The sequence below is a fragment of the Neopsephotus bourkii genome, unplaced genomic scaffold, assembly GCF_033783945.1.
Source record: "Neopsephotus bourkii isolate Nb327-2 ecotype Australia unplaced genomic scaffold, CSIRO-AGI_Nbou_v1 NB_1446, whole genome shotgun sequence".
Lineage (NCBI taxonomy): Eukaryota > Metazoa > Chordata > Aves > Psittaciformes > Psittacidae > Neopsephotus > Neopsephotus bourkii.
In genome coordinates this window covers 179,548-206,589 of record NW_026901923.1, presented here as the reverse complement: position 1 = coordinate 206,589, position 27,042 = coordinate 179,548, and the positions used below count along the sequence as shown (strand labels likewise).

Below are 27,042 nucleotides of genomic sequence, written 5' to 3'. Positions count from 1 at the left end.
GCCAAGTTTGAAGCCATTGAAGAAGCTTGTTAAGCCACTAAAACTCAATCATGCTGTCTCAGGCTTTAATTCCTTTCTGGAGGTAATTTAATGTTCATTTTAGAAGCAAGAGAAATGACAGTTCTGAATGGAAAGTAAATAGTTCAACCTAATTCAGAATCTTCTCTGAGGTCAGAGTAGCATTTGGGAAGATAAAATTTTGATGAGAAGGAAGTTGCTTTAAGAGAAGGCTAGTTACCTTGTATAAGGAAAATTATTTTTCCTCCTCTTGTCTCAGTCAGAGTTTAAAATGAAACTCTGGTGTTGTGATGAAATGGACAATTATTTTATGCTGCTGTCTCCTCATTCTTTGTGCAAAGCTTTAATAAGAGTGACTGAATGTTCCCGATACTGATCCGAGAGGCTGGATGTTTTCTGCCAGTGCATGGGGTCAGTCAACAGGAATTCTGCTTGCTTATTAATGTGTGTTTTGTTACTGGCATCTCTGTTTTTTAAAATTTCTGTTGTATTTGTAATAGGAGAGAGATTAATTCTTTTTATGTACAAAGATAATTTTTTCTGGTTCTACTAGTGGTTTAGGGTGATATAAAACATTATTTTAAAAAACATGGCCTGTAAATATTTCATAATCATAAACAGCATCAAGAGAACAATGGCTTTAAATATCCCCATAGAATCCTTTTAGCTGGCTGGTGTGTGTAAACTTCTGAAAAATTTGGACTTCTTGCTTTGCATGACTACAGTTCCCTGTGTATGCATTTTCCAGAGTGCACTCCCAAGAGACTTCCTGGGAGCACAGCTTTAGCATTTTCATCTGAACTGAGCTGTTAAAGAGGAGGACTTGGTTGATTCAAAGGTAGTCCATTATCACAGTAGTACTGCATCTGCTTCAGCAGAACCCTGGCTCTGCTCTCCTACGCAAATACTTCATCAGTGTGAAGGTGGTGGTCATGATATAAAAAAATCAAAGCATTGCAAAGCTGCATGTAGGTTCTTTCATTACATAAGGGGATACAATGTCTTTTATTTTTTTACAGTCTAATAGTCAGATTAGTTATTACAAAAGTTTGACCCTTACTGGTGTTTGGACCTTTTGCAAACATTGCTTCTGCAATTTAAATGTTCCTGGTCATTCCTTTCAGTTTTGTTTCCTGACTTTTTAAATGATGCAATTTAAAGTAATGTAGAATTTTTGAGGGCCCTTTGTTCTGCACTCAGTGTTTGGTTGTGTTTTTTTTAAAGTACAGTGCTCATAAAACGCTGGTGGTAGTGATTAATGGCATTTGTGATGTTTTTGGAAGGTCAAGCATCAGTTGCATTAGTCAACTGGCAGATGTGTAATCCTAGTTTCGTGATCAGGGTACTTAGATTATGGTTCTGGGCTCTCTGCTTCCTTAGTGAAATGAACCCAGCCTTCAGCTCAGATGCTAAAGAGCTGGAAGTGCCATTGATTGTCCAGGGATTTCTGAAGCAAAATGCATGAAGAGCATTTTTATTAATACTCAGAGTTCTTGTTTTTGTAACTTTCTGTAACTGTCTATTTTCCAGTGACATTTGTAAATCATATGAGTCAGCTATGTAAGAACTACTGGTTATCTTTTAAACCTCAGAGGATGTTTGTCTCGATCATTTCTGTTTTAAACTGTAGTAAGCTGATGCAACTTGAAAGTTTGAAGAGAAATTACTGTAGGGCATGGAATTTACATTTGGCAGAGTTAGTCTTCTCAAGGAAAAAAATAAATACTGTTGCCACTGGTAAAGATGACTTATCATCAGTAGTTCGCTGAGCTAACAGCTAACTTTCAAGGAAGATAACAAGTCAGGGTTTTGTGTTTCTGACTCTATTTAGGGAACATAGTACAGTTACCTGAATACACTGGTTACAATAAAATGCCTGAAACAGTTTTTAACTTTAAAATTTTTGTACTAACTGGACTCCCCTTTTAAACATCTGCAAAAGCAACTCCATATTTCATATGTCTTTATGAGTACAAGAGTTGTTGGATGGCTGTTTTCACAAGAACATGAATTGATCAAGCGGTGTTTGGTATTGCAGAATTACAAAAATCTTTTCCAACCTTCAGTTGTGGCTGGACAGTCTGTTTAGTATCTAGTGGGAAAAAAGAGAGAAGTACATAGTGTGGCTTACAGTAAACAGCCAGTTTGGTTTCCTTTTTATAGGTTGCAGCACAGAACTTTCCAAAACAACTCAACCTTGTTTGTTTCTTTTTGCAATGCATATTCTTTATTTAGAAGCAGTATGAATGCAGTACTATGAAAGCCAAGGTTATAATATGTGTGGTAGCCGGTGTATTATGACATGCACTGACATAGCAGTGAAATAATAGTATCTAATGTGGCATTTGGAAGGATTCGTATTTGCATTGCTCCATTTCCAGAGACTGATTTTCCAGTTTCTGTAAGAAGAAAGTCTGTAGCAGCACTGGAGAGGAATCATGAAATATTCTTTTAACTGCTAAAATTTGGAGTAAAAATTAATGCTAAACTTCTTAGTAATATGGACAAGGAATCAGCAACTTCTCTCTCAGTCCATGTAGGGAGAGGGAAATTTACTGCTGCTGCTGGAAGATTTCTCCTAGAGCACTGTGCAGATACCCACTCAAGATACTTTTGAAATCTTCCTTCTCTTTGTTCACCTTCCCTTCCTGAGTCCTTTTTTGCCCTTTACTCCACATCTCCCCAGACCTGTAGTTCCTCTTCTTATGTGATTTGTAAACTCTGACTGAAATCTGATAATTATGATGATTTGAGAGTATCGACTGTAGGTGCAATTTTACTTTGTCATGCCTTTATCCTCTGCAGGTACAATTCTAAGCCACCATAAACTAATCCATATTCAGAGTGTCCTGGTACTTAGTATTCTGTTTCTTTTCCTGGAATGGTGCTGAATGAAAGATTTGATTTGGCTGAAAATTAATTAAACTTAATATTGGTTTTCATCCAAACCAACTCCATGAAGTAGCCAACCAGATGGCTGTTTTTATGGCAGAATTTAACCATGCTCAAGTTGCATTGGACTTGGGCTATAAGGGTTGAAATGTCATTATACAGCTTGATTCAGTCTTAACAACTGGGTTAGGGCAGGCTCATTTCCCTGCTAACACATCTCTGACTTTCCCTGCTTTGCATTATCTGCTGCTGGCTGGGTCCAAAGGCAGGTTATCTGTGTGTGTGTTTTTGTTTTTTTTTTTTTTTTTTTTTTTTGTTTTGGGGTGGTTTTTTTGGTGTTGGTAAGCTGTTAGATCAGCTCTAGCAGTTATGGGAGCTGGGATGGAGATGGAAAAGGTGTAAATACTTGGGACTGTTAAAATCACAGTACTTGGGATTCCATCTGCCATGTCTGTTTATCACTATGGCTATTTGCACTTTGCTCCTTATCTTGAGCAGAAGTGGCATTCTGGTTCTTTCATGTCCTTACAATGTGCTGACCTGCTTCTGACAGCTCCCATTTTCCAGTCTTCTGATCAGATTTCTTGGATTCCAGAGAGGTGCTGTCACATCCTTATGATCATCTTTAGAGCAAGACATCTCATGCTGGATTCAGAGTTTGTTTTTCTTGCTGGTCTTCAAAAGACATAAGCATCCTGTGATAAATTCAAGCAGCCTGGGTACCATTCCTTATGAAATTAATAGAATGGGAAAGGGAAGGGATACTTACTGTACTTCCAAATACAAAAGAAAGCTTAAGATGCAGGTAGAACAGAGAGTGAGCAGTGTGGATTGGTGGTGTTTTTTTGTTTTGTTTTGTTGGGATGTTTTTTGGTGTGTGTTTTTTGTTTGTTTGTTTATTTGGGGTTTTTGTGTGTTTTTGGTTTTTTTGTTTGTTTGTTTGTTTGTTGTTTTTTTTTTTTTTCTCTGACTTTGGTTTTAGGAGGCATGGGGAAGAGGGGATTGGAGTCCTTCAAGGATGAATTTAAAAAAAACATTTTTTTCTCTCAGTAACTGCCTAAACTGATTCTTGGGAACCATAGAGATTTTGAGCTCAGTCTTGAAAGTTGCTTTATTCAAAGTTGTTAACCCTAGGAGGCTTGTTTAAATTTCCATATTAAGAGTCAGCAGAAGTGCTTATTTCTGTGCATTATTTCTGCACACGTGTAGCACTGCTCTTTTAATTACAGTACCCTGATTTAAGGCTCTTCTTAAAAGACAGTTCACTAGAGCAGCTTCACCTATTTATTTAAGCGGAGGCTTCCAGCTACTCTTCTCAGATATGGGTAATATTTTTGGACTTTGCAAGTTTCCAATTGAAATTCAAACTTACAGTAAGTTTTCCTATTCGTAACTTTTTTTCCCTACTTGGAGGTGCCTGCCAATACTTGAAAATTCATTCAAAGCATCTGCTTAAATGAGGAGGTGGTAGAATTTTGTTTGTCAGGAATCATTTATATAGAATCATAGAATAGTTAGGGTTGGAAAGGACCTTAAGATCATCAAGTTCCAACCCCCCTGCCATTGACAGGGACACCTCACACTAAACCATATTACCCAAGGCCTCGTCCAGCCTGGCCTTGAACACTGCCAGGGATGAAGCATCCACAACCTCCCTGGACAAACTATTCCGGTGCCTCACCACCTTAACAGGAAAGAATTTCCTCCTTATATCCAATCTAAACTTCCCCTGTTTGAGTTTTAACCCATTACCCCTTGTCCTACCACTACAGTCCCTAATGAAGAGTCCCTCCCCAGCATCCCTATAGGCCCCCTTCAGATACTGGAAGGCTGCTATGAGGTCTCCACGCAGCCTTCTCTTCTCCAGGCTGAACAGCCCCAACTTTCTCAGCCAAACTTCGTATGGGAGGTGCTCCAGTCCCCTGATAATTCTCGTGGCCCTCCTCTGGATATGTTCCAACAGATCCATGTCCTTTTTATGTTGAGGACACCAGAACTGTACACAATACTCCAAGTGAGGTCTCATGAGAGCAGAATAAAGGGGAAGGATCACCTCCTTCGACCTGCTGGTCACGCTCCTTTTGATGCAGCCCAGGATACGGTTGGCTTTCTGGGCTGCAGGCACAAACTGAAGCTGGCTTATGTTCATTTTCTCATCCAGCACCCCCAAGTCCTTCTCTCCAGGGCTGCTCTGAATCTCTTCTCTGCCCAACCTGTAGCTGTGCCTGGGATTGCTCCAACCCAGGTGTAGGGCCTTGCACTTGTCATGGTTAAACTTCATGAGGTTGGCATCAGCCCACCTCACAAGCGTGTCAAGGTCCCTCTGGATGGCACTCCTTCCCTCCAGCGTATCAACCGAACCACACAGCTTGGTGTCATCGGCAAACTTGCTGAGGGCGCACTCAATCCCACTGTCCATGTCAGCGACAAAGATGCTGAACAAGACCGGTGTTAAACACAAAGGTGTTAAACAAGCCACCGGCTTAGCAACTTCATTCACCAGCTCCTTCAGGACCCGTGAATGGATTTCATCAGGACCCATGGACTTGTGCACGTTCATATTTTTAAGATGGTCTCGAACCAGATCCTCTCCTACAGTGAGCCCAAGGTCTCCATTCTCACAGTCCCTGCATCTGCCTTCCAAGACTTGGGTGGTGCAGTCAGAGCCTTTGCTAGAGAAGACCGAGGCAAAGAAGTCATTCAGAACCTCAGCCTTCTCCAGATCCTGTGTAGCTAGTTCACCCGAGAGCTTCCTGAGGGGGCCTACGTTCTCCCTTTGACCTTCTGCATTGAGCTAATTCTGCAGTTTACTTGACAAAAGGAAAATAGATGCGATTATCATAGAATCATAGAATGGGTTGGAAGGAATCCAGTTCCAACCTTCCTGCCATGGGCCAGGGACACCTTCCACTACAGCAGGTTGCTCCAAGCCCCGTCCAACCAAGCCTTGAACACTGCCACGGATGGGGCAGCTACAGCTCCTTGGGAACCTGTGCAAGCACCTCATCACCCTCACAGTTAAGCATTTCTCAATATCTAATCTAAATCTACTCTTTTCTGGTTTTCAGCCCTCATCCTATCACTATTTGCTGTTATAAAAATATTGTTACAGCTCTTTCCAGCAGACCTTTCTTTTTTTTTTTTTTTTTTTTTTGAGGATGCAACTGTCACATTCATTCAAGATCAGTTCAGGCCAGTGATAGTCGTGTCCACTTTGAATTGGAATTTTAGACTCATTAAGCAAAATAATGTTATGTAGTTAAAAATTTTTTTATTTTAAGTATTTTTAACATGTCTGTGGATCTTCGGCTGCACATGCATCTCTTACGTCTGTAAGCCCTGGCCCAAAGCACAGAATTAAAAATTTGAGAATAGACCAACTTTTCTCCCACAACACCTTCACCATAGGGCCACCTTAGGAATGTAAAATACTGGATAGTATATTTCACTGATCAGATTTTAGGCCTGCTTGCTTTTACAGATGTTTCTAAGGAGCAGCAAACCCCTATTATTGTTTAAGAGCTGTGACTCTCTTGCTTAATAGGTAAAACCAATTTTTATGGCAAAAAATGGTAGATGATGACATAGGAGTCAGTTGAACACTGACCAAAATCTGATTGTCATCAAGAGTAACACTCAAGTCTAAAGCTGATTTTACTTCATTTCAGGCACACAATTTTTAAGATTGCATCATCTGTTCTAGAAATTCCACACAGCCTGGTGCAAGGAAGAAAGGAAGGAAAGAAAGGAGTCTGCTTTCTTCTTAGCTGCTTAAAGTAGTCATACACACCATACAAAACCAGTTGTTGATAACCCCTAATGTTGATTTTATCACCTCCCCACGGAATGTCTTAAAAGTTTGTAGTTAGAATCCCTCTTGGCAGAAGAGAAATCTGTGTTAGTTGTGGAAAAAATGTCCACGGCTGTCTCTGTCCCAGAGCCCTCCTCCCCTCCAGTTCTTCTCACAACCAGATTATTTGGTGATAGTTGAGGGTTTTTCATGTTTTCTGAGCTACTTAGGAAGAAGACCGGCAAAAATATAGGAAAATAATCAGGTTTTAGTTATAGGAAAAATGGTGCGAGCAAAAGCAAGCCCAAGCAGTTTTGTTATGAGAGCTCTGCACATCATGGAAATGTGGAGTTATTTTTTTATCAGGAGCGAAACTGTGGCCTGTAACTGCTGTGTGTACATGGTACTTCTGTTTTCAGCAAGTATTATTTTAACTGTGTTTAATGAAAAGTGATTTTTATATGGACTTCACTTTCTGAACTTGACGATAGTCTTCAGCTGCTAGATAGAGAGGACATGGACAATGTAAATGCAGTTTAACCTTAGCAGCATGCATTCATTTGGTTCTCAAACCATGGCAGAGAATGATGGGGTAATGGTGTACATAGGTGAGAGAAGCTAAAGAAAATACAACATTGATTTGATTCAGCTGCCACCTCCTATATTATTGAAGTCTGGAAGTAATACTGCTTCCTCACCCCCATTCTCTTTTCAGTAAAAATCTTAAATTCTTGTTACTCTCAAAGTACTTTTCTGCTGCATAGAATTGAGAGAATAGCAAAAGACTTAGGAATATTAATTCTTATTCCATAAAAGTAATAACTAATAGTTCTTATCTCTTTTTCTCCAGGCACGCAAACAAACGGCCTGGACTTTCAAAAGCAGCCTGTGCCTGTCGGAGGAGCTATCTCTACAGCCCAGGCCCAGGCCTTCCTTGGGCATCTTCATCAGGTAAGAGAAGACCCATTTCAATATAAGATAGACTTGGACAGGTGTGAACACAGCTGCTCTTCTATGCTGTGTGTTCTCTCTTTCTGTGAATGATAGGAACATGCAAAGAAATATATGGGTACACCACATGCTTAAATAGCTTGGGTGGGAAAAAGTTCTTACTGTAGCACTCACTTCAGTGCATTAGGCTGCAGAATATGTCAAAATAGGGTGAGACCTATTTGGGGGAACTAGAGAGCCGCTTTTGGGGGGACTTAAAAATGCCTAAAGCGTTTTTATTTTCCCCCTACTCTCCCTAAATTTTAATGGAGATATTGAAAGGCAACAAATTGAAAGGCAAGGTAAAATGTAATCATTTTGATAAAGGATTGTACTGGCCCAGCAGCTGCTAGGGTTCTGAAGCTGTCCCTACCTGATGAAACCAGAAGTGGTGTTAAATGATTCAATCTTTCAAGCTCTTGCACGTTAACTCAAGATATAAAGTGATGCTACTTACTAAGCATATACTGTTCGTGAGTTTTAATTTTTTTTTTTTTTTTTAGTTACTTCAAGGACCTGTTTGTCAGATGATTTTCAGGCTTCTACTACTGTTTCTCTGTTCTGCTGATGCTGTGTTTAGGGAATCAAAGCTGAACTTCAGATGTAGGCTGAAGGAAAATAGGGCATCCTTAGGTGAAGAGAAGTATAAGGGGCATTTTTTGTAGTTCTCTTTAATCTGTTCATACTTGATGTTACAAAAACAAATGTCCTAATTTATTTCCCTTCCTCAGCACCAAGATTAAACTAAAATACTGTACCTAATTGGCTGACCCTGAATGTTTGTGGTCTGAGGTTGCACAGTCAATTGTGGTATAATTGACATGCTGAAGCTTTTACGCCCTCTTTTAAGAGCTCTGAACTGCCGTTTTATTGTGTGGAAGATTCCACACATCAAATAACTATAATTTTCCTAGTAGATTGAGTTATATAGGACCTAGGGAGTGACTGTGTTTGAATTTGCTGAACCAATAGCCTGTTGTAGGCTGCCTTTATGTAGAGAAAGGCTGACTAGTTTTCATGGGTTGTCAGTTACGTGTTTAACACAGAGACAGATACAGCTGTTCTGCTGAATTTTGTGTTTGTTTTAGTCTTCATTTTGTTACACAGATTGATCCGGGACAGTAATTGTATTTAGCACAATGCTATATTTTGCTTTGGAAATGTATTTATTTAAACAGTTGTCAGGATCTTTATAACTTCATGTTTGATAAGTGTGATTCATTTCTTGAAACTCTAGTTCAAAGGAAAATCTCAACTATTCTTTTATGTATCTGCAGGTGTGTGGGAATCTGTTGTCAAACTGTCCACTTCTAATGTGGTGGCTGTTAGTGGGGTGTTATTCAGCTTTATTTTTCACTGTTACTCACACACAGCGCTTTGCTTCAGACTGATACAAAACATTAGGTTGTAGGCAATAATCAGGAACAGTGTAAGTTTTAATTAGAAATGGGTTTTTTTGTGTGGTGGAAGCTGTGTCCAAATTGCATTCAAAGATTTTCAGGAATATGCTGGCTGTACTTGAGTGAGATACATTTGTATAGTTTTGCGTGGTCTATTTTATATTTTTTATTCATTTAAAAATATTATTTCTGAGTATATTTGTGGAGGGCAGGCTACTATAGCTTAGATTATTCTCTGCTGTTAATTCACGTTGAAAGTTGAGATTGCATCAACTTCGTCAAAGTATATTTTGCTTGTGATGAGGAGGAGGTTTGCTGGGAGTGCTTGCTTAGATGTAGAATATGCTTAGTAAGTTTAGCACCTTTGTCTAGAGTGGTAGGAAATACTTCCAAGGTGTCTCTCAAGGGTTGCTTGTTCAAATACTCAGTTATTAATCTTGTGTACTGCAATTAAAACTCACCTTCCTGTGCTTGCAGATGTGTGGGCTCTCTTTTGTGATGTATATTATGTGGGGATATCTTTTTACAGAGGCAAGAGTGCTACATTTTGCTTTGCTTTATTGTATCCGTATGTGTTTCCTGGTTTTCAAATGAGCAGTGGTTTTCAAGCATGACCAGAGGTAGAATTCACTACAGGCTGTAATTCTGACCTTTGAAAGTGTTGGTAATTAATTACATAGTATTCCTTCTTTGTATTAGTAGGAGTGGTGGTATAAACAAGATGAGACCAACTAAAAAGGTCGCTAGTAAACTAAAAATTAGCATTTGTTGTACAGAGAAAATCCTTATTAAAGATAAAATAACACTTCAAAAATCTCACTTTCTGAAGCATCAGTTTTTCTTCACTGCTAACCCACAAAGACCTTCTTTGGACCTGTTAATCACAAATATTGAATTCAAGTTTTGAGTATACCTGAATCAATACAGCTTTTTAAAAGTGTCTCCACTGTCTGTTTTGAGATTTTCTTTTCGGTGGCTGAGGGCTGTGCATACTTGAATATGCTGATTTGAGGAAGAGTGTTTATGCTGTGGGTTTTGTGCTATGCGGGTGATTGCTCCTCTGTCGTATAAGAAAGTGGGTAAATGCAGTGTACATGTCTCGGGTAATACCATTCTGAAACAACGAGGATGATGATGATGAGCAGAGCTTACTGACCTCCCTGAAGACTTAGTTCTATTTTTTTAAACAGGAATAGTTAGCCTGGCCACCTCAAAATGCTGTTTCAACTCAATTTCATTATGTTATCTAGATCTCTAGGCAGGAATATGTTCAACAAGAGATAGATGAACACTGGGAGAGTTACAGATTTTCAGCCTGGAGTACAACCCTTTCACTAATGCAGGTGTTAGAGGGGCATGCATTGTTCTTGGGGGAGTTTTTGTTGAGATAGTTCTTTTTACGTTAAGTTTTTTGTGCATTCTATGTAATTTCATTTCCCTTTTTGCACTGTGTTGTAGGTCCAGCTTGCTGGAACAAGTTTACAGGCTGCTGCTCAGTCCTTAAATGTACAGGTAAGACAATTACTTTCCATTGCTCATCCTTCTCTCATTCCAGACAGCATTGTGGTCCCATTAGAGATGGTTTTTAACCTATGATATGCTACTTTGTTCTTTCATTCTGACTGGTATTGCAAGTGTAGGTATGAAGGAATGATAATCTTACAACTGTAAATCAGGCTCAGAATTGTAAGTATTCAGAAACTGGGGTTAAACCATGCAGTGATTGTAATTTTATACTGAATTTCAGACATGTAGTGTATCATGAGAACTATAAACCTCGAGGAATATTTCATGTTCTTCCATTTATTAATGTGTTTTTAAAATAGCAAGTATTACTTTGCAGTTTGTCCTTGTTTCTGGTAGCTGAATATAGGAATATAATGTAACATTAACTTTGTAATGCAGCTAGTGTAGATAGCTTGTGTAAATAACACATAGTGATTTTAAAGTAAGTCAGAGTAATTGTTGTTTGATAACATACGTGAGACATCAAAGCTTTCAAACTTATGCTCAGATGCTGAAGACTTTAATATATCGGTTAATGTGCCACTTCCTCAGTAGTAGTTTAAGGGACGAGGGATGGATGCAGTCTTATTGAGAACTGGTTTCAATAGTGCTTGTTATTAAAGAATGTAGGTAGTGCATTACACAGAATGCAACAGAATGTGGACCCACTTATACATAATAACAATTTGGAACGAAGAGGCGGTACAGTGACCTTCCTTTCTATGAGGAAGGAGGCAGAAAATTGCCTTGGTTGCCATGGTAAACTTCCATCCCTGAGAGAGATGTTGGCAAACAGGCTGTATCTCCAGTGCAGTGTTTACAGTCCTGCGCTGTAATTATCACTCAATGACTGGCAGAATTAATCAGAGCCTTTATGTTAATTAGCCTGCTCTGCAGCCCCGAAAACAGGTGGTGGAAAATATGCAAATCTATGCAGAATTTTAATGTTCTGCATAACCAGTTTTAATTATCATAAAACTCTCCCCCTCATCATGCACTTGCATTTCCTCTCTCATGTCTTTACAATTACTTCTGTTAAAAAGACCCCAAACAACAAAATGAAAAAAAACCCAAACAAATGCCTCCCCCAAAATGAAAACCACAGAAAAACCCCTAAGACCCCAAATATTTTTAAATAAAATAGCATTCATTTGAATAAATGCTAAACTTTGATTACTTAAAAGCATTGTATTTATTATGTATCTTGCTGTAGGTAGATAAACCTGTGAGGATTGTGAGGATTTCTCAAACCAGTTCCCTATAAGCCAACAGAATGATGACTTAGGGGTGTAGGATGCAGATAGAGAAAATGGAAGCACAGTCTGCTTTCCTTCATTCTGTTGTTCAGGATTTTAGGCAATGAATAATTATAACGGCCTTTTCTTTCTTTATGGTAAAAGGTTGTGTCGGTTTCAACTGCATTTCATAAAATGGAATGAGACCTGAAAATTATGTCAGAGTTACAAAAGACCTGAGAGTCTTTTTGGTTTTGTTTAAACTGCATTACCTACAGACATATTTGAGCAATTGGAGCTGAGATGGTGGTCACATAGAGCCATTGCTTAAACACACTCTTAAAGTAAACCTAAGGGCTTTTTGTATGCAGATGAAACATTTTTATTGTGCAGTGTTGAGAGACAGCAGTGTTATACGTTAATATCTGTTTTACACTATAAAAAGCTGTATTTTTTTTTTTTACTAGTCTAAATCTAATGAAGAATCCGGGGACTCTCAGCAACCATGCCAGCCTTCCCAGCAGCCTTCAGTGCAGGCGGCCATACCCCAGACCCAGCTCATGCTGGCCGGAGGACAGATCACTGGGGTAAGATTTCACCAAGTATACTGTAGTAAGCATCCTGTCCAGTAAATGATGGTACTATGTGTGGTAGGCCCCATAGAGCTATCAATGAGGGTAATTGTCATTTCCTTTAGCATAGGAAGAAACTCAAGTGAAAGAGGGGACAGAAAATACCTCCTATAAAAAAGCAGAATGTAATCTTTGAGTTTAGTTGCAAAATATTTGCTTTAAGAAAAAAATACCTCTGTTCTAAATATCCATCCTGATTCTACAGTGAAATTAAAACCTTGTGTGTGTACAAATGAGAAAGTCATGGATGTCGTAAAGAGGATTTTCATTCCCCCCTCCCCCCCAAGATTACAGTGAGGCATGGGAACATGAGACTAAATCATACCAGATAGCCAGGTGAAGAACAAAAATTATGGGAACTGCTGAGACTAATTCTTCCTCTTCTCAAACATGTTTCCTTTTAAGTAGCTGTATTAGTGCTTGCCTTAAGCCCACTCAACCCTCCTGGTTTAACTTACCAATTTTGATTCTTTTAATTGCACATCTTTGGAAGTAATTAAGAAATAACTGTTGGTTTAGGATTACTGGTGTTTCTGAATTGTGGTAAATCCTTTCAGTCGTTTAAAAAAAAAAAACAAAGCAAGTTCTATGAATTGACTGGTTTGGTTAAAGAGCTTGCTTCTGTGTAATCAGCTTTGCAGTAAGAGTTTGCATGTTAACAAGGAGTGTAGGGCAGTTGCTTCTACAGTGTATTTATGATTTGAAGTATAGGTTAGATTACTCTTGAATGGAACAGTATCTTAATTTCATGTTCAGTTGTTAGATCTGGTATGCTAGTGTGTAAGTAAACATACTATTTAGTTTTTGGATAATTACATTTGAAAGTTTTTAAAGTGAGATTGTTTTAATATACGAGTGAGACTGTGCTTAAAACTCAGCATATTTTATTATTATTCTGATTCTCAAAAAAAGAAAGGGTTTGTTTTAATTTAATTTATGATTGTCTGTACTGGTGAAACATTCTAAACTCCAGGCCTATGCAGATATGGATTGTAGGTTATATGGGCATCAAGATTCATTTACATGTAAAGGAGAGACTGCTGCCACCTGTTTCACAGAGATAATGTGTGTTTGGGAAAAGGAAGGGATGTAAACTTGCCAACTCTATTTTACTAAAAAAAAAAAGGCAGATGGGGGAGACTTGGAGAGAAACAAATGGAGCTCATGTTCTTATATCTTATGGCATAATGGAAATGATGAAATATGGCAGAGATTCATGCTAATGTGAAGCAGCTGGGGTGTTATCAGTTTGTTCAGTAGCCATAGCCAGTGTTCCTGCTTCTCATTCATCTGGCAAATTACTTGCTGTTCTCCTGGGTGTAAATTTCCTTTCAAATCCTGGCAATACTGATTCTTTTCTTTTGCTAGCTATTAATCACCCTTTTCCTGAACCTCCTGGGGGAGTTGTGAAGAAAAGTTAGGAGTAAAGTTAGGTACTGATTCTTTTGCTAGCTATTAATCACCCTTTTCCTGAACCTCCTGGTAGAGTTGTGAAGAAAAGTTAGGAGTAAAGTTTGGTTCTGTAGGTTCCAGTAAATGCAAATACTTGCCTTCATGCAGTTTGGTTTATGGCAGGTGTGTGGTGGGTTGGTTCCTACATCTTGTTGAGTAGCCAGCTGTCCTTACTGAAGGCCAGAGTCACTGGCTAGTTAATGGCTGAATTGTAGTAACAGTTCTAGGCATGTCTGGGTAATATAACTACTAATGAGCTAGCTAATGATTGTAGCTGAAGTGTCTCTTTCCATTATTAATGGCTGTGTTTTCTAATTATTTATAGCTCACGTTGACGCCAGCCCAGCAACAGTTATTGCTACAACAGGCGCAGGCACAGTTGCTGGCAGCTGCAGTGCAGCATTCAGCCAGTCAGCAGCATAGCGCTGCTGGTGCTACCATCTCGGCCTCTGCTGCAACGCCGATGACGCAGATCCCTCTATCTCAGCCAATACAGATTGCACAGGTGAGCCTGGAGGCTTGAGAGGGTGGAAAATAAAGAGATTTGACTAATTGCATCATTCAAATGCTGTTTTTCTTTCTTATTCAGTGAGTTTCTAGAGCCTTTTCTCATGCATCCTTAGCTGATGAGATTGAAGTTGATAGTTTTAGCAAAGAGTGCATACCAGCTGCTTATCAGTTCCACTGGGCTTCTCAGTCTGTTCCAGAATCTGACCAGGTGCTGTATTTTCTGGAATTTCCTCCTTCTTGTAGTTAGCTTGAGAAAGGAGAAAAAGGGGTATAGAAAGATGCCCATAGAAATGATACTTGTCAAGACCTGTGTGGATGGGAAGGGACACACATATATCAGAAAGAATGCTTGTTAGATCCAAATAGCAAAATGGTAGAGCTGATGGTTTGACTTGAGATGGTTGTGTGGTATTTTGGCTTAGTGCTTATTGCTCCAAGTTCAGTGACCAAGAATGGGCGCTCTTGCGTGTAGTGAGTCTGGTGTCAGCATCTTTACGGTTTTATGGTCTGGTGCTAAAAGACCTATTAATTCTACTTGTGAAGCAAGTTCTGCTTACTAGGACTAGCAAAGATCCTGGGTCTTCCAGGGTTGGCTTAGTTCAATGTAGAGAATGCAGTGCCACTGACTCTACGCTTAGCAAATTTTATGGTGAATCTTCTGCGATTCTGGACAAGGGTAACCGAATGTACAACATAGGCACCTTGAGTGCTACTAGTACTTGTGTTGCTGAGGTCCATCTTCCCATAGATTAAGGTTCTTAGTATGTAATATTCCAGTTTGATTAGTGTAGATACGCAAAATATGTTGGGAATGTAATCTCCAAACTTGCTACTTCTTACAGTGACTAGGTTCTTTAAGACTGATGCTTCCTATTCTGACTGTTTTCACTTGCGTTTAACTGGGATGAAGTGTCCAAGAAGTGAAGATGAGGGCTGGTTAAGTAAAAGAATGGAAATGCTGCAATTACCTGTGACTTCCATTGGTGAAATATGCTATTCCTTTATTGTGCTAGTCTGCTAGCTGAATAACAGCCTGGTTGTGCTATCAGGTTTTTCTTACCTCAGGTGGCAAACTTCCGTAGTGTTGGTCTAAAAGTTCTGACCTCTTTGGCTGTCCTTACAAAGGCCAGAGTGATGCCAACCCACTTTAGAATGCCAGAATTGAAGCTGCCCACTGAGTCTCTTGGTGCCCTGTGACCAGATATTACTACTCCTTTTAGTAAAGTTTCCCATTCTACTGTCATGATCTGGAGATGATTCAAGAATGTAGAGTTCAAGGAAGCTCATAACTCCCAAGATTATCTCTTAATTTTCTCGAGCCTTTGTCTATAGCCAGTAATACAGGCATATTTCAAGAAAAGAATGGGAAATGTCCTTGTCATTAGCTTCTAGCATCTCTCTGTGCATCTGTCACAGGGTTCCCATTTGATATTATGTGAGTCAACCTAAATGTAAGTGATCCACAGGTGTTAGTGGGTATTTTTGTGCGTGTGCAAGATGTGGTTAATCCCGCTCTTCCACTTCAGTGGGAAGCTATGAAAAAGCATTGAGTGCTTAGAATTACTGATTTCATACTGGGGTTTTCTCCAGAACTTAAAGAATCTTCAAAAAGTGTTTGAGAAGGGTTGAAAAGATCAGGCATGTGCTGTCAAGTAGGAGGTTCTGAAGTGAGTGTTCTCTGGTTTGTGCATGTGAATGAGCTAAAGGTTCTATGAAAAATAGCATGTGATCGTGTAGTTCCCACCTATAGAAATACATACAATGTGCATTTGTAACACAAGGGTTAAAATGGAAAGTTTTGCTTGTTTTCTGGCATTCCTCATTACTTAAATGCTTGGCTTTGCAATTAATTTATTTTAGGATATGTTATTTTGATATATAAATGTAGCTTGGTTGAATCTTGTTACTTTCTTATGATGAAAGTGCAAGGCATAATATAGAATCATAGAATAGTTATTGTTGGAAAGGACCCTTGTATCATCTAGTTCCAACCCCCCTGCCATGGGCAGGGACACCTCCCACTAAACCATGTCACCCAACGCTCTGTCCAACCTGGCCTTGAACAACACCAGGGATGGAGCATTCACAATTTACCAGGGCAACTCATTCCAGTGCCTCACCACCCTTACAGTAAAGAACTTCCTCCTTATAACCAGTCTAAACTTCCCCTGTTTAAGTCTGAACTTGTTACTCTTTGTCCCATCACTACAGTCCCTGACGAAGAGTCCCTCCCCAGCATCTTTATAAACCCCCCTTCAGATACTGGAAGGCTGCTATGAGGTCTCCATGCAGCCTTCTCCAGGCCAAACAGCCCCAACTTTCTCAGCCTGTCTTTATACGGGAGGGGCCCCAGCCCCCGATCATCCCTGTGGCCCTCCTCTGGACTTGTTCCAACAGTTCCATGTCCTTTTTGTGTTGAGGACACCAGAACTGCACACAATACTCCAAGTGAGGTCTCACAAGAGCAGAGTAGAGGGGCAGGTTCACCTCCTTCAACCTGCTGGTCACGCTTCTTTTGATGCAGCCCAGGATACAGTTGGCTTTCTGTGCTGTGAGCACACACTGAATCTGGCTCATGTTAAGTTTCTCATCAACCAACACCCTCGAGTCCTTTTCCGCAGTGCTGGCTCTGAATCTCTTCTCTGCCCAACCGGTAGCTGTGCTGTATGTTTGTAGGTGAATAAACCCATGTTTTTTGATCCATCTTGACAACCATTTACAAGTACTGCTCAGCTTTGTTTGCATTGCTATTGTAAACATATAGCTGATTACACAGCTGCATGTTTGTTTTAATTGATGATTTTTGAATAATTGATTGACTGGCAGGTTTCTGCAGCAGGGGTTTTACCTTATTAAATTAGCTAGTTGCAGAAGCATCATGTCTTTCATTTGCCCTCAAATAATATCAGGTTATCAGCTGCAGCAGTCTGGTAAGAGGTTAGTGCTGCTGCTGGGCTGATGCTAAATTGACACTAAACAGTTTTACTAAGTTTTGGAGTTCTTTGTAAAAGTTACTTTTTTTCAGAATTCATGATCGGTGTTTATATGATGTAGACTTCAATCATAGAATCATAGAATAGTTAGGGTTGGAAAGGACCTTAGGATCATCAAGTTCCAACCCTCCTGCCATGGGCAGGGACACCTTGCTCTAAACCATATCACCCAAGGCCTCGTCCAACCTAGCCTTGAACACTGCCAGGGATGAAGCATTCACAACCTCCCTGGACAACCTATTCCAGTGCCTCACTACCCTAACAGGAAAGAATTTCCTCCTTATATCCAATCTAAACTTCCCCTGTTTTAACCACATTTTAACCCATTACCCCTTGTCCTACCACTACAGTTCCTAATGAAGAGTGCCTCCCCAGCATCCTTGTAGGCCCCCTTCAGATACTGGAAGGCTGCTATGAGGTCTCCACGCAGCCTTCTCTTCTCCAGGCTGAACAGCCCCAACTTTCTCAGCCTATCTTCATATGGGAGGTGCTCCAGTCCCCTGATCATTCTCATGGCCCTCCTCTGGACTTGTTCCAACAGATCCATGTGAGACTGACAGGTCTGTAATTCCCCGGGTCATCCATTTTCCCCTTCTTGAAAATGGGGGTTATATTTCCCTTTTTCCAGTCATCGGGAACTTCACCTGACTGCCATGATTTTTCAAATATGATGGCCACCGGCTTAGCAACTTCATTCGCCAGTTCCTTCAGGACCCGCGGATGGATTTCTTCAGGACCCATGGACTTGTGCACATTCAGATTTTTAAGATGGTCTCGAACCAGATCCTCTCCTACAGTGGGCCCAGGGTCTTCAATCTCACAGTCCCTGCGTCTGCTTTCCAAGACTTGGGTGGTGTGGTCAGAGCCTTTGCTAGAGAAGACCGAGGCAAAGAAGTCATTCAGAACCTCAGCCTTCTCCAGATCCTGTGTAGCTAGTTCACCCGAGAGCTTCCTGAGGGGGCCTACGTTCTCCCTAATCTGTTTTTTATTTGCTATGTACCTGTAGAATCCCTTCCTGTTATCCTTAATATCCCTAGCCAAGTTTAATTCTAACTGGGCCTTAGCTTTCCTAACCTGGTCTCTAGCTTCCCGGACAACAACCCTATACTCTTCCCAGGCTGCCTGTCCTTGCTTCCACTTTCTATAAAGCTCTTTTTTCATTTGAATTTTCCTCAGCAGCTCCTTATCCATCCAAGGAGGTCTCCTGGCCCTCCTGCTGCACTTCCTTCTAGTTGGGATGCAGCACTCCTGAGCTTGTAGCAGGTGATCCTTGAAGACCAACCAAGAGTCTTGGGCCCCCCTGCCCTCTAGGGCTATATCCCATGGAACCTTACTAAGCAGGTTCCTGAAGAGGCTGAAGTCTGCCTTTTTGAAGTATAGGGCAGTAAGCTTGCTTCAAGCTCTTCTCACTGTCCTGAGGATCTCAAATTCAGCCATCTCGTGGTCACTGCATCCAAGGCTGCCCTGTAGCGCCACATTTCCAACGAGCCCTTCCCTGTTGGTGAGCACAAGGTCAAGCATGGCACCTCTCCTTGTCGGTTCCTCTATTACTTGCAGAAGGAAGTTGTCTTCCACACAATTGAGGAACCTCCTGGATTGCTTGTGCCGGGTCGTACCGTCATTCCAACAGATGTCAGGGTGGTTGAAGTCACCCATGAGAACGAGGGCCTGTGAGCCTGAGGCTTTTCCTATCTGCCTATAGAGTGCTTCATCTGCAGATTCCTCTTGATCGGGTGGTTTATAACATATCTCCACGGTAATGTCTCCCATCGCGGTTTTCCCTTTAACCCTAACCCACAAGCTCTCTGTTATCTGCTCACCTGTCCCCAGACAGAGTTTGATACTCTCCAGCCTATCCCTAACATAAAGGGTGTCAATGTCAAAGATGCTTAAGTTCTGAAGTCATAGCTAGAGATAATCATAGAATGGTTGTAGTTGGAAAGGACCTTAATATTATCTAGTTCCAGCCACCCTGCCATGGAAAGGGGTGCCTCACAGTAGATCGTGTTGCCCACAGCTCTGTCCAACTTGGCCTTGAACACTGCCAAGTATGGAGCATTTACCACTTCCTTGGACAACCTGTTCCAGTGCCTCACCAGTCTTAAAGAACTTCTTCCTTATGTCTAACCTGAACATCCGCTGTTTAAGTTTAAACCCATCACCCCTTGTCCTATTGCTATAGCCCCTAATGAATTTAGAACTTCAGATGACTTTAAAAAACAAAACCAAGATAATTCCTCCTGTCAAGATGCATCACTTGACAGATTATTCTGCCAAGATAGGAGCTAGATTGTTTTGATCTTCCTAAATTGTTAGGCAGCACTAGAAGAAGTGCATGTTTCCTGAAAAGTCTTTCCATCTCTTTCTATGTGCTTGTGCTAGTAGACAGATTTTTGCCATTGAGGAAAAGATTGGTGTAGAGAAACAGTGTCAGGTTTGTTTTCATGGTTGCTATTGGGAGACTTTTTGTAATGCTACAATTAACTAAATAATAGAACTTTCCCAAGGTAGAAATAAAGTTGGATTTCAAATTAATTTGAGGGGCTATTTAAGACTGATTAGCCTTGGAGGCATCGTTTCCATTCTGTGCTATGGAATTGTATTTCTGTATTTAAACAAGACTCAGCCAACGTACCATTTACCAACGTAGTTGCATGGAATAAGATTGCTTATACCAGTTATCCCCAAGGCCTCAATTTAGAAGCAGTTTTTTCATATTGAAGTGTAAGAGCCAGATGATAACAGCTGTCATATCTTAGCTGAGTACCCTATTTTGTGAATACTGTCATTTTAAACAGAAAGCTCTCTTCTTTTGATCTCAAAACCACACAGTTTGTATTCTTTTTGTTATATAACTCCATCTACTGTGGTACTTCTTCACATCATCTGAGATCTACATGATCATGTGTGTGTGTGTGTGTGTGTTCAGTTGTTTGCTTTTGGTGGGGGACGTCCACAGTTTTTCCATCAAAATCTGAAACCCGTCTGTTTTTCTGTCCACAGTTTTTCCTTCAAAAATTTCTTCCCAACTCTTCCTTTTGTATTTCTACTTTTTCACTTATCCACATCTCTTTTAATCCTTCAGTCTCCATTTATTTTTCTTTTACTGAGTGTTCACAGCCTTAGTCAGCTTGCCCTGCTCTTTCTATTTTTGTTTCTTCCTCTGCATCTAGTCCTTGCATCCATTTCAGTAGGAGCCTCTCTGTGTTGGAGGGTCTGCTCAATCTGAAAAGATAGCCAGTAGAACATTGAAATTAAGTGAATAAATGAATGGAGGTCCACGTTGCTGTTGTGGCTTGGACTGAAGAAGTAAGAGTTTTTAGTAACAGTTCTGACAGATCTAACTAGTACAAAATCAGAAGAAACAGAGGTGTTGGGTAAAATCTGAAATAGTTGTATCTCTTTATTTTGGAAGGAAATTTGCCTTGATTTCATAGGAATGGTTGCAGTACTTCTAGAATTTTCTGAAAGCAATCAACTTCAAAACCACTCTGTTCTGCTGGCAGGCACTTTTTGAAATAGTGCCATCCTCTTATGAAATGTAAGTTTTCATTTCTTAAAGAGCATTGCTTGGTCAGCCCATCTTTTGTCTGTCTACCATATTGCTACATTGCATGCTTTTGTCTTACCATGACCAGTTTGCCTAAGTGATTGATGGCCAGTGTCTTCGTAATGCAGGTTAAGTAGTCATTTTCTTACAATGCCTGTGTGTGGTCTTGTAAATCAATTGACTCTTTTTTTCCCCTCCCTAGTCTTCCTTTCTACCTGCCAATACTCCCCACCTCTCTTCCCCAGCAGGAGATTGTTGCAACTTTGAAGTCTTAGTTTAACAGTTTAAAAATCATGTAAGGTCATAGTCAGATAACTGTATTCTGCAAATGATTGTATTATGTAAATAAAATGCTATTCTTGTCTGTCTTGACTTTCCATCACTGGCAATTAATGGCCTTTCACATCTGCTGTCTGAGCAGCTTCTTTGAGTGCTCAGTAACCTGCATCAGTCAAAATGTGTGCGGGCAGCTTTATGGGTCTTAAGAAGCAGGTCTTAGTGTGGCTTATCAGGTATGTTAAAACTAGCAGCTCCATTCAGGCAGCAAGACTGAGCACTGCTTAGGGGCAAACTGGCAATGTTAACATTTTCTGACAGACCCAGAAAAGGGCATCTGCCTGCAGACGGGTGGGTACCCCAGTATCTGAGTAACTCATCAGGATGAAGAGTTTTGGGAGGGTTTTTGTTTTGTTTGTTTGGTTTCTTGAACGGGAAATTCTATGTTTGGGCAGTATCTCAGGCTTTTATCCATCTGCTTGGTGGGTATTTTGAAACAGTTTCTTCCCAGGAAGGTAGAAAGATTCTACACAAGTAAATAGATAGTTTTCATAGATTACCTCTGTTATGTTGGCCAGCTTCATGTTGTGCTTCCATTTTCAAATTTCAGTTACTCTTGTTATTGTTGTGTTTGAAGAAGATGAAAGGAAAAGATTATCATTTTTCAAAGATCAGCATTTATGTTGAGACCAGCATTTGATTATAGAGAATTAATAGTTCTGAGTGGTTTACATGCATAAAAATAGGGTTCTACAGTTGTGCAGTGTTTTCAATTATCCCTTTTAATCTTTAATTATAACCATGTTTATTAAGCTTATTGTAATTTGATTAAAACTAATAAAATATATTTATTTGCTATTTATGTTAGCTACTTTCTGAAATTTGGGCTGAAAAATGCAAACTAGGAAGCTGTAATTTTTTGCTTTCCTATTGCTGATTAGAATGGTAATTGTTGTTATAAACAAAATAGCTCCCAGCTAATATGCTTGATTTGTCAACAGTGAATTTTGTAGCAAAGTTGTATCCTCAGAAAGTAAGTCTGAAAAATGTCTGCATTTGAGGTGGGGAGAGAGGGAACTGATTTTCTTTTTTGTTAAAGCAGAGCAGTACTGGAAATACTTTGCTAGGTTATTTGGTATACAATTTTTGTTCGGTTTTACAAAGGACAGAGAAACTCAAATTGCCAGTGTAAAAGATATTCAGTAGCAGGTAGCAAGACTGCTATGTTGGGCATCCACATTTATCTTTAAATATTAGAATATAACTGGTTGATAGGAAATCTAGTTACAGTGGGAGTCATGGCTGACTTAAATGTCTAAAACACAATTCTCTCTTTTCCCTTTTTTTTTTTTTAATCTTTTTTTGTCCCCTCTTTTCTTCCCTTCCCCCCCCCCCCCCCCGTTTCCTTAAGGATTTGCAGCACTTGCAGCAGCTTCAGCAACAGAATCTCAACCTGCAACAGTTTGTTTTGGTGCATCCAACAACCAACTTGCAGCCAGCACAGTTCATCATCTCTCAAACACCGCAGGGGCAGCAGGGTAAGTGGTCCTTGCCAGGAAGGAAAATCGTGCGTAGCTTTTTAGAGGAGATGGTGAAACTGAGGTGGTTGATACACCTTCACTAACTGTTGATATTCCCTAGAAGAAATAACAGTACTGCGATTAGGAGACTTGAAAGGGACACCTCCTTTCTGGGTGTTGGAGGCAAAACGCTAAGACTGTCTTGTAGTTTAACCTGGCAAGTAGCTAAACACCACACAGGCACTTGCTCACTTCCCCTGACTGCTGTGGGATGCAGGAGAGGATTTGTGAGGAGGGAGGGGGAAAGAAGTAAAATTTGTGGGTTGAGATAAAGACAGTTAAATAGGACAGAACCAGAAGGCACGATGATGGTGGTGACAAAAAAAAAATAAGATTGGACTAGATGATCTTTTGAGGTCCCTTCCAATCTCTAACATACTGTGATACTGTGATACAAAACAAGTGATGCACAGTGCAATTGCTTATCACCTGCTGACTGGTACCCAGCCAGTTCCTGGGCAGCAGCCCCTAGTCAGCTTTCCCCCTAGTTTATATACTGAGCATTATGTCAAACGGTATGAGATATCACTTTGCCCAGTTTAGGTCAGCTGTCCTGGCTATGCCCCCTCCCAGCTTCTTGTATCCTCCAGCCTACTCACTGGTGGGGTTGGGTGAGAATCTGAAAAGTCCTTGATTTAGTGTAAGCACTGCTTAGCAACAACTAAAACATCAACATTATTCCCAGACTAAAGCCAAAACACAGCACTATACCAGGTACTAGGAAGAAAAATAACTATGCCACCCAAAACGAGGCCATGCTGGAAGAAGGTGACAAAGTCAGGAGTCCTTGTGGGAGACTAGAAAAGCCCTTAAGCCTAAGGAGGGTATAGTGAATTTTGTCATGGACTGAAATAATAATTGCACCTTGAGAAAAGAGCTAGAAGGCTTGATACTTTTTTTCTTTTTTTTTTAATAATTCTTCCTGGAAATATTATTCTGGTGGTAAACTGGGTATGGCTTACATGCTAAAGGCAAACCAAGGTAGTGGTAGGTGGTATTGTGCCCAACCAGTTAAGATGTTGTACAGTAACTTTGCTCTAATTACTAATGCATTCATGTTGCAATAAATCAGAGTACTAATTGCACCCCATTTGTTGATGTCCACAGAAAACTGCGTTTAGCCATGGTCTCTTGCGCTGATATACACAAATGGTCTTCTTCCTGCCCTTCCTTTTCTGTATGAGCTCAGTTGTTCAGGTCTGGTAATCCAAAGATTCTTGCTCAGAAGGCCACTCCTGTTATGCTTGAAGAGCCTGGCTGTCCTATAAAGCAGCTCTTTGCACTTCATTTTCTTTTGATTTTTTCATGCATCATTCCTTCTTACATACTATGAATTCAATAGAACTGGCTTTCCACTGTGCTGAATCTCTCACACTGTCTGAATGCTCTCACGTTTGGATAAAGTGTTAGTCAAAATTAATGTTTTTTAAAATAGGACTTGATTTAGGAGAGCTTTTATACCAGCACTCGTAGAAAGTAGCTAAAAGGCTATTTGTGGAAGCATTTAGTGTTGTACTAGTTTCTTAAAAAGAAGCAGAACTTACAAGCTTGACGTATTTTTCTAGGAGAATTCAAACTTAAGCAAAATTTAATTCAAGGATCCTTTAAAATAGGCAGGTTTCTTTTTCTCTTTTAAGGAAATGGCAACAACAAAAAAAAGCATTGTTTTGAAAAACTTACTGGTTTTCTAAAAAATGCCAAAATTTTTCAGCTAACCTGCTGGTTTTCTAAAATCTCTCTGAAGGTGGTTCATAAAAAGGGAAACTAACAGAAGCAATTATATTAATCTCTCAAAATGAATTGCCTTCATTATGGAAAAGAAGGAAAACTATTTGTTTGTTTGCTCTAAAACAATCTATTGAAGTAGATGATTGAGTAGTGATGCAGTGTGTGTAGAAACACCATTTTTTACTGGTAATGTGCAGCCTCGACAACTGAATAGCTCAAAAATGTTGGAAGATTTACATTGTGACCATAGGCCGTTAGTGTGTGACAATCTTCCAAACTGAAATGCTTGAATGGATCCAATTTTCTTCATGAGCACTCAATGATAAAGCAACATGTATGTCATAATATCCCTTATATCACTTTTTGGTATGGCTTTGTGCAGTATTTCATGGTTATTGTTAGAAGATCTCAAACAGCATGTTATTATTTACGAGAAAGATTGAGAAAGTGTGTATTTTTATTTTGTTGTTTGCTGTTGCAGCTGGCTTTTCCATATTTTTCTTGTCCTATTAGTCCTACTTGTACATTAGTCAACTTCATAAAATAATAATGTTTTTGAATAAAGTAGCATAGAGCTTTCTTTAAAACCAGTGGCATTCAGAGTTTTTTTCTCTGCCTCATTGGTACTGCATATAGCTTTATATATATGTATGTATGCATTTAATAACTAATGAAAATTCAGGTTTATTTATGGGTTATCTGTTCTGGAAGAAATTGACTGCTTTACAGACTACTTATTTTGTACATGCCAATCACGTAAATGAGAAATATGGGTTTTAATACAGAGAATATCTGAGGGAAATGAAGAATGTTATCTCTAAGCAAGATTGTAGAAAAAAATGTAAACATTAGAGAGAAGCTTCTTTTACGTGAAGAGGTGATGGTGTGCAGAGTAATGCAGTCATCAGCAATCATATTGAGATTCTTGGAAGGGGTTCGATGTCATGGCTTAGATCTAACTTCTGAAAAAAAAAAATCAGAAAATTCAACACCTAAAATACTAATCAACAATGAGGATGTTATTCTGCTATCTTTCTTCAACACACATAGCTCACAACAGCATATGTGAAATTCTCCCTTTAAATGCACTGTCATATGTCTGGTGTAGTCATCTTTTCCACATGATTTCTGGTTATCCTCTGGCTGAGATTAAACAAATTGTGAAGTTCCTGTTTTTCACATTTGGTAACAGGTAGCATCATAACTGAAGGAATTGTTTCAAAACTCAGCAGATATGCAGATGATTGAATGGAAATAGAAATTTGGAACAATTTCTTATTCAGAGCAATTCTTGTCCACTTATTGCTAGGGTCACAGGCAGGAATGTAGCACCTTGTACAGTGTTTATACATCTTTTATTTGTTCTCCTATCTAATAGATCTGTCTCTAGAATAATCAATTCAACATCCTTTACTACAATTATAGCTGTTTCTTAAAAGTATTACCCTCATCAAATGACCATTTGCCTTTCTACTCAGAAGATATTGCCAATAAAAATCATATCGGTAAAATCTGAATGGAGAGGGGAAATCGTGCTTCATTTCATTTAATCTTGCAAATAGAAGTTAAGATATGAGAAAAGAATGTATCATTGTAAAGGAGATTTGGAATCAGTACTTATAAAGATTGGAATCAGTACTTATAAAGAAAGTATCCAAAAAGGCAAATGTGGAAGACAAGCTGCTAAGTAGCTTTAAACATTGAAACTGGGCCTACCTATTCTCAATTTATTCATGTTTATTATTAAAACCCTTGTTTATGATTTTATTGTAAAAATACCCAGGAAGATGATGGCAGGCCAAATCCAGTGCTGTTCTCTTCTTTCATACTTGTCCAACAGACTTTGAGACTTCTCTTGTATCATTGAAAATACCCAATCAAACACATTTTTAAAATGAAATAACGAAAGTTAAACATCAGTACCTACCCTGCTAGCCTCTGGTACCATAAATCAGAGTGCAGCTTCCTCACCCAATGTCAAGATGGAGGAAGATGCCTGAAGTTTCCTGTATTTCTTCTCAGATGCATCAAATTTGTAATGGACAAGCATTCATCTCATCTGAAATTGTCCACCTGTACTGCCCTTACAGGACTCTTCCTGGTTTTGTTAATAATATGCTCTGTGAACCAGGTGAAAGTGCTTAGGTCTCCTCAATATGCAGATGAGAAGACCCAGGATTTCATTGTCGTTAAGAGACTCTTGATGACATGTATTTGCTGACACAGCAGTTGAATAAAATGTAGCTGAGTCCGCACATAAGAGGGGAGAGCTTGAAGTTGAATAAGGAAGAACTCAGGAGAAATAATTTAAATGTTAACTTTTCCCCATGTGCTACAAATACCCATTACCAAGATCTGAATTAAATCCTCTAATATTTCCTGTCCTCTTTTGAGTCTTTGCTTCTAACCATCTGAACAACATCAGTGGGTAAAAATGCTGACTTTTCATTGAATTAGTGTGGCAGCACCTTTGCATGGATAACTGAAATG

The 27,042-nt window shown here is 39.6% G+C and overlaps 1 protein-coding gene across 7 annotated transcripts in view; it reads left to right on the top strand.

Annotated features, from left to right (window-relative positions):
• The window catches only part of POU2F1 (POU class 2 homeobox 1), a 113,944-nt gene that overhangs the window by 66,354 nt on the left and 20,548 nt on the right, over window positions 1–27,042 (top strand). For 4 of the 7 annotated variants that reach the window (XM_061368770.1, XM_061368773.1, XM_061368775.1 and 1 more), the window contains 5 exons: window positions 7,551–7,651; window positions 10,549–10,602; window positions 12,299–12,418; window positions 14,241–14,420; window positions 22,656–22,782. In XM_061368770.1, the coding sequence (XP_061224754.1) occupies window positions 7,551–7,651; window positions 10,549–10,602; window positions 12,299–12,418; window positions 14,241–14,420; window positions 22,656–22,782 (582 nt within the window). The remainder of the gene's footprint in view (window positions 1–7,550; window positions 7,652–10,548; window positions 10,603–12,298; window positions 12,419–14,240; window positions 14,421–22,655; window positions 22,783–27,042) is intronic. The other 3 variants (XM_061368771.1, XM_061368777.1, XM_061368776.1) reach the window with 3 other exon arrangements.